Source organism: Puma concolor, chromosome E4 (assembly GCF_028749965.1).
Source record: "Puma concolor isolate L17-30 chromosome E4, mPumCon1.1.hap2, whole genome shotgun sequence".
Classification (NCBI taxonomy): domain Eukaryota; kingdom Metazoa; phylum Chordata; class Mammalia; order Carnivora; family Felidae; genus Puma; species Puma concolor.
The window spans coordinates 33,154,247-33,170,607 of record NC_141683.1 but is presented as its reverse complement, the minus strand read 5'-3'; the positions used below and the strand labels follow the sequence as shown (position 1 = coordinate 33,170,607).

General features: G+C 35.4%; 1 protein-coding gene across 3 annotated transcripts in view; it reads right to left on the bottom strand.

Moving 5' to 3' along the window:
* Positions 1-16,361, bottom strand: part of DENND1B (DENN domain containing 1B) — a 268,631-nt gene that overhangs the window by 133,548 nt on the left and 118,722 nt on the right. For all 3 annotated transcript variants that reach the window (XM_086694708.1, XM_086694709.1, XM_025921071.2), the window contains exon 6: positions 7,275-7,344. In XM_086694708.1, the coding sequence (XP_086550834.1) occupies positions 7,275-7,344 (70 nt within the window). The remainder of the gene's footprint in view (positions 1-7,274; positions 7,345-16,361) is intronic.

Genomic DNA, 16,361 nt, shown 5'->3' with positions numbered 1-16,361 from the left:
GGAGCGTATTCAAACTCTCTGCTGGGATGGAGGTGCTGGTGGGTGTCATTTTTGCATTCTCCCTCTATCTTTCTCGTGCTGGTGGGCACCTCCTGCCCTTCCCCATCCTTGCAGCCCCACCAGAGCCAGTGGGAAAGCACAGCCTACATAGAGGATGCCCCTTGAGCACCTGGCCAGGAAGAATTGTGTTTCTGGGCACCACAGGTCTGAAACCATAGAAGAGGTGGTTCTTGGCAGGCTACCACCCCCAGGGCACTGTATAGACAGCAGAAGAAAACACACTCCCAGTCTTCCTATCTACTTATCCCAGCGCTTCAACTGAGGGCACACTCCAGGATTACCACACATCTACAGGCTATGGGACTCTCAGTGAACATAGACCAGGGGACGTCATCTTTGCAATCTCCCTTGGACTTGCTGCAGCTCACTGATACCGCACAGAAAGGAGTCCACACACTTGTGTGAAACACTTTTTGCCACTTGTCGCCAAGGGTACACCACCAGATTGACGACCCTGGAGACAAGCAGGCTTTCTGACTGTTGTCCCTCAAAATTATATATTTACATACCTTTAAAGCTGCTGCCTGAGGGTCTAGCTTCCAATCAGCCTGAAACTAGGAGCTACTAGATCTCTCCCTCTTGAATATTCAGAGAATGTGGCACTATCTCAACAACTAGGACCTATCAATACTACATCAGGCTGCTTAGACAATCACAAAGGTTCTAGAGACAACCAAGAGCTAGGGCAAGGTTAAATGATAAGGTTCATCTACACAAGGTCACTCTTTCTAGCATGAGAGAGATAGCTGTTAAACCTAATGCATAGAAACTAACATAGAAAGCTGAACAAAATGAGGAGAAAAGAATATACTCCAAATGAAAGAACAACATAAAACATCAGAAAGAAACTGACAAGAAATGGCAATGAGTAATTTACCTGATAAAGACTTCAAAGTAATGGTCATAAAGACACTCACTGAAATTGGGAGAAGAATGGATGAACACAGCAAGAACTTTAACAAGATGGAAACAAGAAAGTGCCAAATAGAAATCACAGATACAATAACTGAACTGAAAAATGCCCTGGTGGGGTTCAACAGCAGATGAAATCAGTGATCTAGAAGACAGGGCAGTAGAACTCACCTAAACAAATCAGCAAAAAGAAAAACTAATTTTAAAAAGTAAAGATAGCTGTGCACTACAAGACCAGGACTTACAAGACCTGTGGACAATATCAAGCAGAATAACATCCACATTATAGGAGTTCCAGAAAGACAAAAGGGGGCAGAAAACTTATTTGAAAAAATATAGCTGAAAATGTCCCTAACCTGCAAAAGAAAACAGATATCCAGATCCAGGAAGCCCAGAGACTTCCAAACAAGATGAACCTAAAGAGATATAAACATAATTAAAACATCAAGAGTTAGAGATTCTTAAAAGCAGCAAGAGAAAAACAACTTGTTGCAAAGGAACCCCCACAACGCTATTAGCAGATTTCTCAGCAGAAACTCTGCAGGCCAAAGGGGATGGCATGATACATTCAAAGTGCTGGGGAAAAGCAAAAACAAAAACAAAAACTTGCAACCAAAAATACTTTACCTTGCAAGTTTATCATTCAAAATTGAAGGAGAGATAAAGAGCTTTCCACACAAACAAAAGCTAAAGGAATTCATCAGCACTCAACGGCCCTATAAGAAATGTTGAAGAGATTTCTTTAAGTTGAATAGAAAGGGTAATAACTAATAAGAAAAAATATGAATAAAAATCTGATTGGTAAATTAAATACACAGTAAAAGTAGTAGTTAAATACTTCTAAAGCTAGTATGAAGGTTAAAAGGCAAAAGTAGTAGAAATAACTATAACTGCAGTAATTAGTTATGGGATATACAAAATAAAAAGATTTAAACTTGATATGAAAAATATAAAACATATTTTTATGGGGAGAGGGTAAAAATGCATTCAAACTTAAGTTGCTGTCAACTTAGACTATTATGTATATAAGCTGTTATATGTAAGCCTCATGGTAACTGCAAAGCAAAACCCTATAGTAGATTCACAAAAGAAAATGAGAAAGGAATCAAAGCATGCAGCTATATAAATCCATCAAACCAAAAAGGAAGAAAGCAAGAGAAGATAGAAAAAGAAAAGAACCATAAGAGAGCCATAAAATAATTAAATAAAATGGCAACAAGTTCATGAGTATATATAATTAAATGTAAATGGACTAAATTATCCACTCAAGAGATATAAAGCGGCTAAGTAATTTTAAAAACAAACTAGCCCATCTATGTGATGCCTACAAGAGACTCACATCATATGGAAGAACATACACAGACTGGACTAGAAGTGAAGGAATAGAAAAAGATATGTCATGCAAAGGAAACCAAGAGAAAGTGTGGTAGCTATACTTATGTCAAACAAAATAGACTCTTAAACAAAGAATCTAATAAAAGATAAAGATGGGCATTATGCAGTGACAAAGGGGTCAATCCAGCAAGAAGATATAACATTTGTAAAGGGAGAAATTGATAGCAATACAATAATAGCAGGAGATGTTAATACTCCAGTTACATCAAAGAATAGATCATCCAAGCAGGAAGATGGACTATATATGTATATATAAAGAACATTCCATCCCAACACAGCAGAATATACATTCTTTTCAAATGTACATGAAACAATCTCCAGGATACATTGTATGTTAAGCTATAAAACAAGTCTCAATAAATTCAAGAAAATGGAAACTGTATCGAACATATTTTCCAATCACAATTGTAAGAAGCTAGATATCAATTATAAGAAGAAAACTGGAAAAATCACAAATATGTGGAGATTAAACAACATGCTACTGAACAACCAATGGCTCAACAAAGATATCAAAAAAAGAATAAAAAACATACCTTAAGATAAATGAAAATACAACACACCAAAATTTATAGGATACAGAAAAATAGTTCTAAAATTTATAGTGATGTAGGCCTACCTCAAGAAACATAAAAAACATCAAGTACAAAATCTAAAAAAAACAAAAAACAAAAAAAAAAACTAGAACAAATGAAGACCCAGTTTAGTAAAAGGAAGGAAATAATAAAGATCAGAGCACAAATAAATGAAATAGGGGCTAAAATGGCAAAGGAAAAGATCAAAGTATTGATTCTTTAAAAATAGAAACAAATTTGACAAACCTTTAGCTAGACTCACAAGGAACAAAAAGAGAGTTCTCAAATAAATAAAATCAGATATCAAAGAAGATAAAACTGATAACAAAGAAATATACAAATGATTACAAGAGACTACTATAAATAATTATATGCCAACAAATTTTACAACTTAGAAGAGATGGATAAATTCCTAGAAAGTTACAATCTTCCAAGACTGAATCATGAAGAAATAGAAAATCTAAATAGACTGATTACTAGTAAGCAGACTGAATCAGTAATCAAAAAATTCTCAACGAACATAAGTCCAAGACCAGATGGTTGCACTTGTGAATTCCACCAAACATTCAAAGAGGATTTAATATCAATCCTCCTCAAACTCTTCCAAGTAACTGAAAAGGAGGGAATGCTCCCAAACTCGTTTTATGAGATCAACATTACCCTGATGCTAAAACCAGTCAAAAACAACACAAAAAAGAAAATTACAAGGCAACATCCTTGATAAACAGAGATGCAAAAATCTTCAAGGAAACATAAGCAAGTAAAATTCAACAGTACATTAAAGGGACTATCCACCATAATCAAGTGGGATTTATTCTATGGATGCAAGGATGATTTAACATCTGCAAATCAAGCAATGTGATAGACCACATTAACAAAATGAAGGATAAAAATCATGTGATCATCTCAACAGATAGACAAAAGCCATTTGACGAAATTCAACACCCACTTGTGACAAAAACTTTCAACAAAAGGGGTATAGACACAATGTACCTCAATATAATGGAGGCCATATATGACAAACCCACAAGTAACATCATACTCAACAGTGAAAAGCTGAAAGCTTTTCCTTCAAGATCAGGAACAAACAGGAATCCCCACTTTCACCAGTTTTATTCAACTAAGTATTCAAAGTCCTAGCTAGAGCAACAAGGGAGAAAAAAGAAATAAAAGACATCTAATCTGGAAAAAGTAAAACTGTCACTACTTATAGGTGACATGATTTGATATATACATACTACATAAAAAACACTAAAGATGTCACCACAAAAGCTCTTAGAAGTGATAAACAAGTTCAGTAAAGTTGCAGGATACAAAATCAATATACAAAAATCTGTTGTGTTTCTATACTAACAATTAACTATCAGAAAGAGAAATCAGGAAAGAGTCACATATACAATTGCATCAAAAGAATAAAATACCTAGGAATAAATTTAATCAAGGAGGTGTAAGATCTATACATTAAAAACTATAAGGCACTGATGAAAGAAACTGAAGAGGACACAAATGAATAGTCTGGTCTTGTGGATTGAAAGAACACTATTAAAATGTCCATTTTACCCCCAAGCAATCTAAAGAGTCAATATAATCTCTATCAAAATTCTAATGGCATTTTTCACAGAATTAGACAAACAATCCTAAAATTTGTATGGAACACAAAGATCCCAAATAGCCAAAGGAATCTTGAGAAAAAACAATGCAGCTAAAGGCATCATGCCCCCAGATTTCAAACTATATTACCAAGATATAGTAATCAAAACAGTACGCTACTGGCCAAAAACTAGACACAAAAATCAGGGGAACACAACAGAGAGCCCACACATACATAGTCAACTAATTTATGACAAAGAAGGCAACAATATGATAAAGGACAATCTCTTCAATAGACGGTGTTGGCAAAAGTGGACAGTCATATGCAAAAGAATGAAATTAGACCACTATCTTATACCACACACAAAAATTAATTCACAATTGGTTAAAGACTTGAATGTAAGAGCAGAAACTATAAAACTCCTAGAAGAAAACAAACACGGTAAGCTCTTTGACATTGGTTTTGACGATATTTTTTCAGATCTGACTCCAAAGTCAGTGGCAATGAAGGAAGGAAGGAAGGAAGGAAGGAAGGAAGGAAGGAAGGAAGGAAGGAAGGGAGGGAGAAAATAAATGAGACTACATCAAACTTAGAAGCACAGTGAAGGAAACTGTCAACAAAATAAAAAGGCAATATACTGAATAGAAGATATTTGCAAATCATGTATCCAATAAAGATTTATATCCAGAATATATAAAGAACTCATACAACTCAATAACAAAAAAATAAGCAATGATTTTAAAAATGGGCAGAAGATCTGAATAGACATTTTTCCAAAGAATACATACACATGGCCAACAGGTACATGAAAAGATGCTCAACATCACTAATCATCAGGGAAATGTAAATAAAAAGCACAATGAGTTATCACCTCACACCTGTCATAACAGTTATTGCAAAAAGGACAAGAAATAACAAGCATAGGTAAGGACGTGGAGAAAAGGGAACCCTCGTGCACTACTGATAGAAATGTAAACTGGTGCAACCACTATGGAAAACAGTTTGGAGATTCCTCAAAAAATTAAAAATAGAACTGTGATCCAGCAACTCCATCTCTGGGTATTTAGCTGAAGAACACAAGAACACTAATTTGAAAAGATATATGCACTCCTATGTTCATTGCAGTATTATTTACAATAGCCAAGATATGGAAACAACTTAAGTGTCCATCAGTGGATAAATGGATAAAGAGGCACGCACGCACGCACACGCACACACACTCTCACACAATGGAATACTATTCAGCCATAAAAAAGAACAAAATCTCTCCATTTGTGACAACATAAATGGACCTTGAAGGCACTTATGCTAAGTGAAATTAATCTGACAGGGAAAGACAGATACCATATGATTTGACATATTCAGAATCTAAGAAACAAAGCAAAGAGACAAAAAAATAAAACTCATAGATAATGAGAACAAATTTAACTGATGGTTGCTAGAGGGGAAAGTGTTGGTGGGATGGGTGAAATGAGTGAAGAGAATAACAGATACAAACTCCCACTTACAAAATAAATAAGTCAAGGGCATATAATGTATAGCATGGTAATCATAATCAATAATATTGTACTGCAAATCTGAAAGATGCTAATAAAGTAAATCTTAAAGTTCCCATCACAGACAGACAGACAGACACACACACACACACACACACACACACATCTATAACTCGGTATAGTAACAGATGGTACTTAGAGTTATTGTGATGCTATTTCACAATGTACATAAACGTAAACTCATTATGTACACCTGAAATAAAAGGTTGTGTGTAAATGATATTCCAATAAAACAAAAACAAAACAGAAAATAGCAAGTGTTGGGAGAATGCAGGAAAATTAGAACCTTGTGCATTGCTGGTGGGAATGTAAAATGGTAACACCATGTGAAAAGTGTTTTGACGGTCCTTCAAAAATTAAACAGGGGCGCCTGGGTGGCTCAGTCGGTTAAGCGGCCGACTTCAGCTCAGGTCATGACCTCACAGTCTGTGAGTTCGAGCCCCGCGTCGGGCTCTGCGCTGACAGCTCGGAGCCTGGAGCCTGCTTCCGATTCTGTGTCTCCCTCTCTCTCTGCCCCTCCCCTGCTCACACTCTGTCTCTCTCTCTCTCAAAAATAAATAAACATTAAAAAAAAAATTTAAAAAAAAAAATTAAACATAGGATAACCATATTATTCAGCCATTCTACTTCTGGGTATATATTCAAAAGAACTGAATACAGCAACTCACACAGATATTTGTATACTCATGTTCCTAAGAGCACTGTTCACAAGAGCCAGAAGGTGGAAGCAACCCAAGTGTTCATCTCCAGATGAACAGATCAACAAAATGTGGTGTGTACATATAATTAAATATTATTCAGCCACAAAAAGGCAAGAAATTCAGACACATGCTACAATATGGATGAACCTAGAAAACATGCTGAGTCCAGTAAGCCAGTCACAGAAGAAAAAATACTGTATGATTCTACTTGCATGAGGTACACAGTCAAATTCATGCAGACAGAAAAATACAATGATTGCTGCCAGGGACTCAGGGGCAGAGAAAGAAAGTTATTGTTCAATGGGGCAGAGTTTCAGTTTGGGAAGACAGAAAAGTTCTAGAGATGATGATGCTGATGGCTGCACAGAATAATGTGAATGTGCTTAATGACACAGAACTGTACACTTAAAGATGGCTAAAATAGTAAACTTTATGTTATGTATATTTAACCACATTAAAAAAAAAGTAAGGAAAAAACATAGCTTACCAGTTCCTTAGCCAAGTAATCTGCCAGAGTATTTAGAAGCTTGTAATATACTTCAAACCATGGCAGGTAACTGTAATAAAAAAAAAAAAAACTTTAAAAATGTATATGGATGTATCATCTAGAATCAAGAAAAGAGAGATGACAAACATTAAATCTGCATTATTTCAAACAGCTTAGTCCTGGTGGGCAGAAAAAAAACTATACGCATGTTCTCCTTACTGGTAGCAGTAAAATTCTACCTGTTATCTATTACTTGTCTGTATAAAATAATAACCCAAAGTACTATTATAAAAGTTATTCATTACACACTTCTATTTTAACTCTGCAGTAAAATTATTTAATCCTATAGCATGGTATGCATGGTATGAGTGTGTCAAAAGTACTCATAGGATGAAACTTAACCACTGTAATGAAACATAATGCAAAAGAAGACTAATTTTCAAAAGCCTTCAAAACATACAATCATTTCTTAACGATTACTGAAGTGAATACATAATACAATAGGATTATGTACTTAATTAATCAATTACTTTGAAACTGATGTTCAATTAGGATGGTAAATTTCAAAATAACAGCAATACAAATAACAGGAAGCCTATTTTAAAAATTGTAAAAAAAGCTTTTAGTTATTACAACCAATCCCTCAGAATACAAGCAATTATCAGGGAATACTATGAAAAATTATATGCCAACAAACTGGACAACCTGGAAGAAATGGACAAATTCCTAAACACCCACACTTTGACTTTTGGAAGTCAAAACTCAAACAGGAAGAAATAGAAAGCTTGAACAGACCCATAACCAGCGAAGAAATTGAATCAGTTATCAAAAATCTCCCAACTAATAAGAGTCCAGGACCAGATGGCTTCCCTGGGGAATTCTACCAGACATTTAAAGCAGAGATAATACCTATCCTTCTCAAGCTATTCCAAAAAATAGAAAGGGAAGGAAAACTTCCAGACTCATTCTATGAAGCCAGTATTACTTTGATTCCTAAACCAGACAGAGACCCAGTAAAAAAAGAGAACTACAGGCCAATATCCCTGATGTATATGGATGCAAAAATTCTCAATAAGATACTAGCAAATCGAATTCAACAGCTTATAAAAAGAAGTATTCACCATGATCAAGTGGGATTCATTCCTGGGATGCAGGGCTGGTTCAACATTCGCAAATCAATCAACGTGATACATCACATTAATAAAAGAAAAGATAAGAACCATATGATCCTGTCAATCGATGCAGAAAAAGCATTTGACAAAATTCTTTCTTAATAAAAACCCTCGAGAAAGTCGGGATAGAAGGAACATACTTACACATCATAAAAGCCATTTATGAAAAGCCCACAGCTAATATCATCCTCAATGGGGAAAAACTGAGAGCTTCCCCTCTGAGATCAGGAACACAACAGGGATGTCCACTCTCACCGCTGTTGTTTAACATAGTGTTGAAGTGCTAGCATCAGCAATCAGACAACAAAAGGAAATCAAAGGCATCAAAACTGGCAAAGATGAAGTCAAGCTTTCACTTTTTGCAGATGACATGATATTATACATGGAAAATCCGACAGACTCCACCAAAAGTCTGCTAGAACTGACACATGAATTCAGCAAAGTAGCAGGATACAAAATCAATGTACAGAAATCAGTTGCATTCTTATACACTAACAATGAAGCAACAGAAAGACAAATAAAGAAACTGATCCCATTCACAACTGCACCAAGAAGCATAAAATACCTAGGAATAAATCTAACCAAAGATGTGCAAGATCTGTATGCTGAAAACTATAGAAAGCTTATGAAGGAAACTGAAGAAGATATAAAGAAATGGAAAAACATTCCGGGCTCATGGATTGGAAGAATAAATATTGTTAAAAGGTCAATACTACCCAAAGCTATCTACACATTCAATGCAATCCCAATCAAAATTGCACCAGCATTCTTCTCAAAGCTAGAACAAGCAATCCTAAAATTCACATGGAACCACAAAAGGCCCCTAATAGCCAAAGTAATTTTGAAGAAGACCAAAGCAGGAGGCATCACAATCCCAGACTTTAACCTCCACTACAAAGCTGTAATCATCAAGACAGCATGGTGTTGGCACAAAAACAGACACATAGACCAATGGAATAGAATAGAAACCCCAGAACTAGACCCACAAAAGTATGGCCAACTAATCTTTGACAAAGCAGGAAAGAACATCCAATGGAAAAAAGACAGTCTCTTTAACAAACCGTGCTGGGAGAACTGGACAGCACCATGCAGAAGAATGAAACTAGACCACTTTCTTACACCATTCACAAAAATAAAATCAAAATGGATAAAGGACCTGAATGTGAGACAGGAAACCATCAAAACACTACAGGAGAAAGCAGGAAAAGACCTCTCTGACCTAAGCCACAGCAATTTCTTACTTGACACATCCCCAAAGGCAAGGGAATTAAAAGCAAAAACGAACTATTGGGATTTCATGAAGATAAAAACTTCCGCACAGCAAAGGAAACAATCAACAAAACTAAAAGGCAACCAACGGAATGGGAAAAGATATTTGCAAATGACATATCGGACAAAGGGCTAGTATCCAAAATGTATAAAGAGCTCACCAAACTCCATACCCAAAAAACAAATAATCCAGTGAAGAAATGGGCAGAAAACATGAATAGACACTTCTCTAAAGAAGACATCCGGATGGCCAACAGGTCCATGAAAAGATGTGCTCAACATCGCTCCTCATCAGGGAAATACAAATCAAAACCACACTCAGATATCACCTCACGCCAGTCAGAGTGGCCAAAATGAACAAATCAGGAGACTATAGATGCTGGAGAGGATGTGGAGAAACGGGAACCCTGTTGCACTGTTGGTGGGAATGCAAATTGGTGCAGCCACTCTGGAAAACAGTGTGGAGGTTCCTCAAAAAATTAAAAATAGACCTACCCTATGACCCAGCAGTAGCACTGATAGGCATTTACCCAAGGGATACAGGAGTACTGATGCATAGGGGCACTTGTACCCCAATGTTTATAGCAGCACTCTCAACAATAGCCAAATTGTGGAAAGAGCCTAAATGTCCATCCACTGATGAATGGATAAAGAAATTGTGGTTTATATACACAATGGAGTACTACGTGGCAATGAGAAAGAATGAAATATGGCCCTTTGTAGCAAGGTGGATGGAACTGGAGAGTGTGATGATAAGTGAAATAAGCCATACAGAGAAAGACAGATACCATATGGTTTCACTCTTATGTGGATCCTGAGAAACTTAACAGAAACCCATGGGGGAGGGGAAGGAAAAAAAAAAAAAGAGGTTAGAGTGGGAGAGAGCCAAAGCATAAGAGACTCTTAAAAACTGAGAACTGGGCGCCTGGGTGGCGCAGTCGGTTAAGCGTCCGACTTCAGCCAGGTCACGATCTCACAGTTTGTGAGTTTGAGCCCCGCGTCAGGCTCTAGGCTGATGGCTCAGAGCCTGGAGCCTGTTTCCGATTCTGTGTCTCCCTCTCTCTCTGCCCCTCCCCCATTCATGCTCTGTCTCTCTCTGTCCCAAAAATAAATAAAAAACGTTGAAAAAAAAATTTTAATAAAAAAAAAAAAAAAACTGAGAGCAAACTGAGGATTGATGGGGGTGGGGGGAGGGGAGGGGAGGTGATGGGTATTGAAGAGGGCATCTTTTGGGATGAGCAGTGGGTGTTGTATGAAAACCAATTTGACAATAAATTTCATATATTAAAAAAAATAAAAAAATAAAAAATAAAAAACAAAATTTAACTTAAAAAAAAAGCTTTTAGATACCAAAAACACATATAATCGAAATTCATTTTAATTCATTTTACTAGATACAACTATAATTAATTTTTATGAAAGCAACATATACTAAGTCCAAAATTCAGTTGTGCACAAAAAAGTCTGCACTTATTAACAAATTAAGACACTAGTAGATATAAAATCTATTCAAAGCTCTATTTATTAAAATGTATGCTGTTCACATAGAAGAATAGTAAACCACAAAACACCAGTACAGTTAAGTATCAATTAACAAATATTCTTTTTTTTTCAAAGAATTACTACAATAGACTACTTTCTAAGAGAAACAGTGTGATGCTCTTACTACATAATTGTATCCTGACAAGAGTTGTGTGTGTGTGTGTGTGTATACATTCACACACACACACACACACACACACTATATATTATATAAAACAAATTTAAAATTTAAAAATCAATGAACAAGGCTTAGAAAAACAACTTTCTATCTGTATTTTTCATATAATGTCTGATTCATTAATGGCTATGAAAGATGCTTTTTCATTCAAGAGTAACCTAAAGTCATAACAGAAGAACAGTTAAAATAGTATCTTTATTCAGCAGAATTGTTATAGAGTTCTTTAAAATAATGATTGTAAATACTAACTAATAATATAAAATATGCCTGTATTTTAAAATATCTACCAACTTATAGTTAAATCTAGCACATTGAATAAATACATTTATCTCTGTGCCCTTTGGAAATGGCACTAACATGATGAGTAAGTGAGTAAAAAGGGTATAAATTAATGAGGACAAGAGAAATGGAGAAAAAAGTAACAGACAGCAACACAGGTGAATGGTTTTGTGAAGACAAAAAGGAAATGAAGAATGATAACTGACTTAGCAAAAGAAAGAACACCAAAATCTAGGTGCCAACAGAAGGGAAAATGACCAGTAGCTAGTATATTTGCACACTTCCCCCCATCCCAGGATCCTGAAACACTGATCCAGGAATCTTTCAAAGAAAAAAACAAAAACAAAAACAAAAAAACCTCAGAGGTCCTATTTTCTTGGAATGAAACCCACCACTGCATGGACAAAGTTTTCTAATGCAGTTTAGTGCCTCTATCTTAAATATAAATTAACAGTCCGACCACCAGACATTTGAAGAAATACAGACATCAATACAAACATAAAAGGAATTCCAAGTAAACACAGACAATACAAACAACAGATGAGAACTCTAAAAAGTTATCACTAATATTCTTAGGAGCTGAAGAAAGAACAGAATGCTCTTAGAATGAAATCTAAAAAAGAAGTGAAGAAATTTTTTTAAAAAACAGAAAAAACTCTTAGATGTTCAAAATATGAAATCTGAAATACTTAAAATCAATAGAAAGGTTAGAAAGTAAATCAAGAATATCTCTTAGCAACTAGAATGAAGAGATAATAGGAGAGTAAACATTAAAATATCAGGGCACCAATCATGTACCTGACTCAATCATGTAGTTGACTAACAGTAGTTCCAAAAAGAAAGAAAAGAGGGAAAACAGCAATAAAAATTTCTTTTTTAAAAGTTAACTGGAAAAACTCCTAGATATGAGTGTTCAGAATGAGAGAGCCACTGAGCGAACTGTAAAATCAATGAGCCAAACCAGAATATCACAGTGAAAAATTCCACAACAGGGGACAGAAAGCACCTAAGAATTTCCAAAAAGACAAAACACGTAACATACAAAGGAATTAAATTCAAAATGCCACTGAGCCTCTCAAACAGGCAATTCCAGAAAGTAAGAAGATAATGGCTTCAAAATGCAAGGCAGCTTTCTTCAGAAATAGCGGGGACATCATGGAGTGTTCCCCACCCCACCCCATGTGCTTGCATTCCCAGGGACTTTCTCTCCTAGGATCTGGAATTTACTTTGACACAGGTCAGAGAGCCAATGAGGAGGGAGCAGGTGGCAAGGCCCAGGGTCTGTGCCACCTGGGGCGGGGGGGGGGGGGGGGGGGGGGGGGGAGGGGCTGTCTATCTCCCTGACTATAGTTCTCTGCCCAGAGAAACTACCAATCACAGGTGGGGCTAGACTGATAACATTTTCAGTCATGCTCCGACTCAGAAATTTACCTCCTTTGCACTATTTTTGGGAGACTACCAAAGGATGGCTTTAACAAACTGAGACAGTGAAGCAAAAAGGAGGAATACCAGGATATAGGAGACAAAAAATCTAATCCCACTAAGAACAGTTAAATAGAAGAATAAACTACAAAGGCCTAAAGAACAACCAGTCTACAGCCTTCGGGAAACCTGAAAATCAGAAGTTAGTATAGGTATTCTCAACTTTCTTATTTAAATTATTCAACTCTTTAACTCTAGTGCTCAGATGGCTATTCTACTGTATCTCTCACAAAAGAAGAAAGAAGGAAAAAGATTACTAACACTGTTTTTAAATTATCAACTCAATACCATGCAAATTACCGCATCATGTTTTCTACACTCTTTATAACTCAAATGAAATAATTTTCATGGAGAATGTCCTTCCACAGCTCCTTGGATACAAGTGCCATTTCTTTCATTTGCAAGCATTTCATATTCATATTTCAACTTTTAATGGCCTGAAGAAAGTGTCACCTCAGGAAAATTTCAATATGTTATGTAGTTCACATCTGTATGTTCACATAAGATGAGACCTAATCTATTCAAGGAGCATGCTGTTCTGTTTCTATCTTGCTCTCAAGAATTTTTAGATAAAGCAAAATTTATTGATTTTAGATGGTTGCATGTCTACCTGTTAATCCTTATATTGTCATTTCCACCTTACTTAAATAATGTGAAACCATTTTAACCCGAATTCTTCTTTCTCGGTCCATTATAAAAATAAAAATTATAATAAATATATCATAAGTTATTACGAATTAAGATAATCTTTTTCTAGACAAAATACATTAACGCTCTTTTCATCTTGCATGCTTTTCTTTTTTTTTTAAGTTTTTATTTTAATTCCAGTTAGTTAACATAGAGCATTCTATTAGTTTCAGGTATACAATATAGTTAAGTCACCAGTTCATACATCACCCTGTGCTCATCACAAGTGCACTCCTTAATCCCCATCACTTATTCAACCCATCACCACCCCACCCTCCCCTCTCATAGTATCAGATTGTTCTCCATAATTTGCTTTGTCTTTGTCTGTCTCTATTTTTCCCTTGTTTGGTTTCTTAAATTCCACATATAAGTGAAATCATGTGGTATTAGTCTTTCTCTGACTGACTCATTTCACTTAGCATTATATACTCTCTAGCTCCTTCCATGCCGTTGTAAATGGCAAGATTTCATCCCTCTTTATGGCTGAATAACATTCCATTACACACATATTTATATTACATCTTCTTTATTTGTTAGTCAATTAATGGACACTTGAACTGCTTCCATATCTTGGCTATTGTAAGTAATGCTGCTATAAACACAGGGGTTCATATATCCCTTTGAATTAGTAGTGTTCTTATATTCTTTGGGTAAATACCCAGTAGTGCAATTGCCGGATCGTAAGGTAGTTTTATTTTTAACTTTTTGAGGAATCCCCATACTGTTTTCCCACCAACAGTGCAAATATGCTTTTCAATGTTCTGGATTTCTCATCTTTACATTATTAGTTTTCATTGGCTATCTTCCTCTTTCAATTTTCTTTCAAATTGTGGAGATGAACTAAAACCCTACTTTTCATTAGAAGCTAATTTATATAATTTATCTGTAAGATTATTTGACGGTTTTTGAAAATAAAACAAATTGAATTAAATAACTGATTAACATTTAGGTTACTTCTCAAGATTTATCAGTTTTATGTGTGTTAGGTATTTTGGTATCTATATAATTACTGCTATTTTTTATGATCTCCAAGAATACTAACTCTTACTGAATTTCATCCTGGTACCAAGCTATGTTTGTTCTTGATACATGATACGCTGGATTTTGTTCTCACGTTCAGTGTTTTAATTATCAAATTCAACACTCAACTTAATTATGTTTACAGCACTGCTAGACACAGTGATGTTTTATAACTACCTCTAATATGATTTCATCTGTAAATCAGGCTAACACTATTTTTTAAAAACACACTGCAACAAAGTTTACATTTGGGATATTCTCATAGTCATGTGTAAGGGTCCATCATGCTATGTTATTTCTGTAACATGACTTATTAGTTCTATGCCCATCTAGAGAATACAGAGCAGAATCTAAGAATGAGACTCTCTATGTCAAAATAATTGGAAGAACAGGGAATAAAACTTCTTAAGCACTAACTATATGTATGTAAACATGCTACATACTTTGTATGTGTTATCTCCTTTAATTATTAAAATAATGTCATAGTGTATAATTGACGAAACTAAATTAAAGCAAATTATTCAGGGTCACAAAGTTACGAAATGGCAAGACCAGGATTAGAACACTGATCAATCTGACAGCAATACTTGCTCAGGGGTCCACGGTAGATAGCCCATCACCCAATGCAGGCATGGAGTTTGATAATATCCAACCTTTGAATAAACAAGTCCAATGACCAGACATTTTCAGGTAGCTAAATAAACCATGACAAAATATATTTCAGTTTAAACCTAAATCAGTCCATTAATAATTTCTATCTGCTTAAGCAGATTCTATCTTCCAAAATTTGTTTATCTTAACTACTGTCCAGAGCCTTTTAAATTACATTTTGTTCACATAGACAAATATCTCAGCAGATAAAGATCTGTTCAATTCTTTCATCTAGCATATTGGCAATTCCTTCCAATTATAAATTTTAAAAATTTTGAAAATTTTGAAAGGACATGGCCTACAACATGGAACAACATCCCTCTCAAAGTAATATAAGTCTACTTACCAACAATCTAAGTACGATGTTTTAACCAATAGGAGGACTTATAACTTCAATCTCTATTGTGTAGTCAATATCTTTTTCTGTATATAATTTGTTCATAGGAGATAGAGAAACAGACTTGAATTTCTACAGCACTTTCTGATACACCAGTGTCGCCATCTAAAGCAGGGTGATTAGTTACACATAACATGCACTTGTGAACTGTACTGATTCTTGGTGATAATAGCTCCTTTTTAAAGACTAAATATCATTCACATTTTAATAAAAACATCACACATCAAAGTGGAGCTATTCTACAACCATTCATGCTCCTAGAAACATCAGGGAAGCTTGGGCATTTTCTGTTGCTAATAAACAATAGCATCTAGAGTAGAGGACACAGACTGGCGACCTGCAGACTAACCATCTCCAGCCCAATGGGCATATTTTGTGTGATCAACCCACCCTTGTTGTTTAAATAAGTT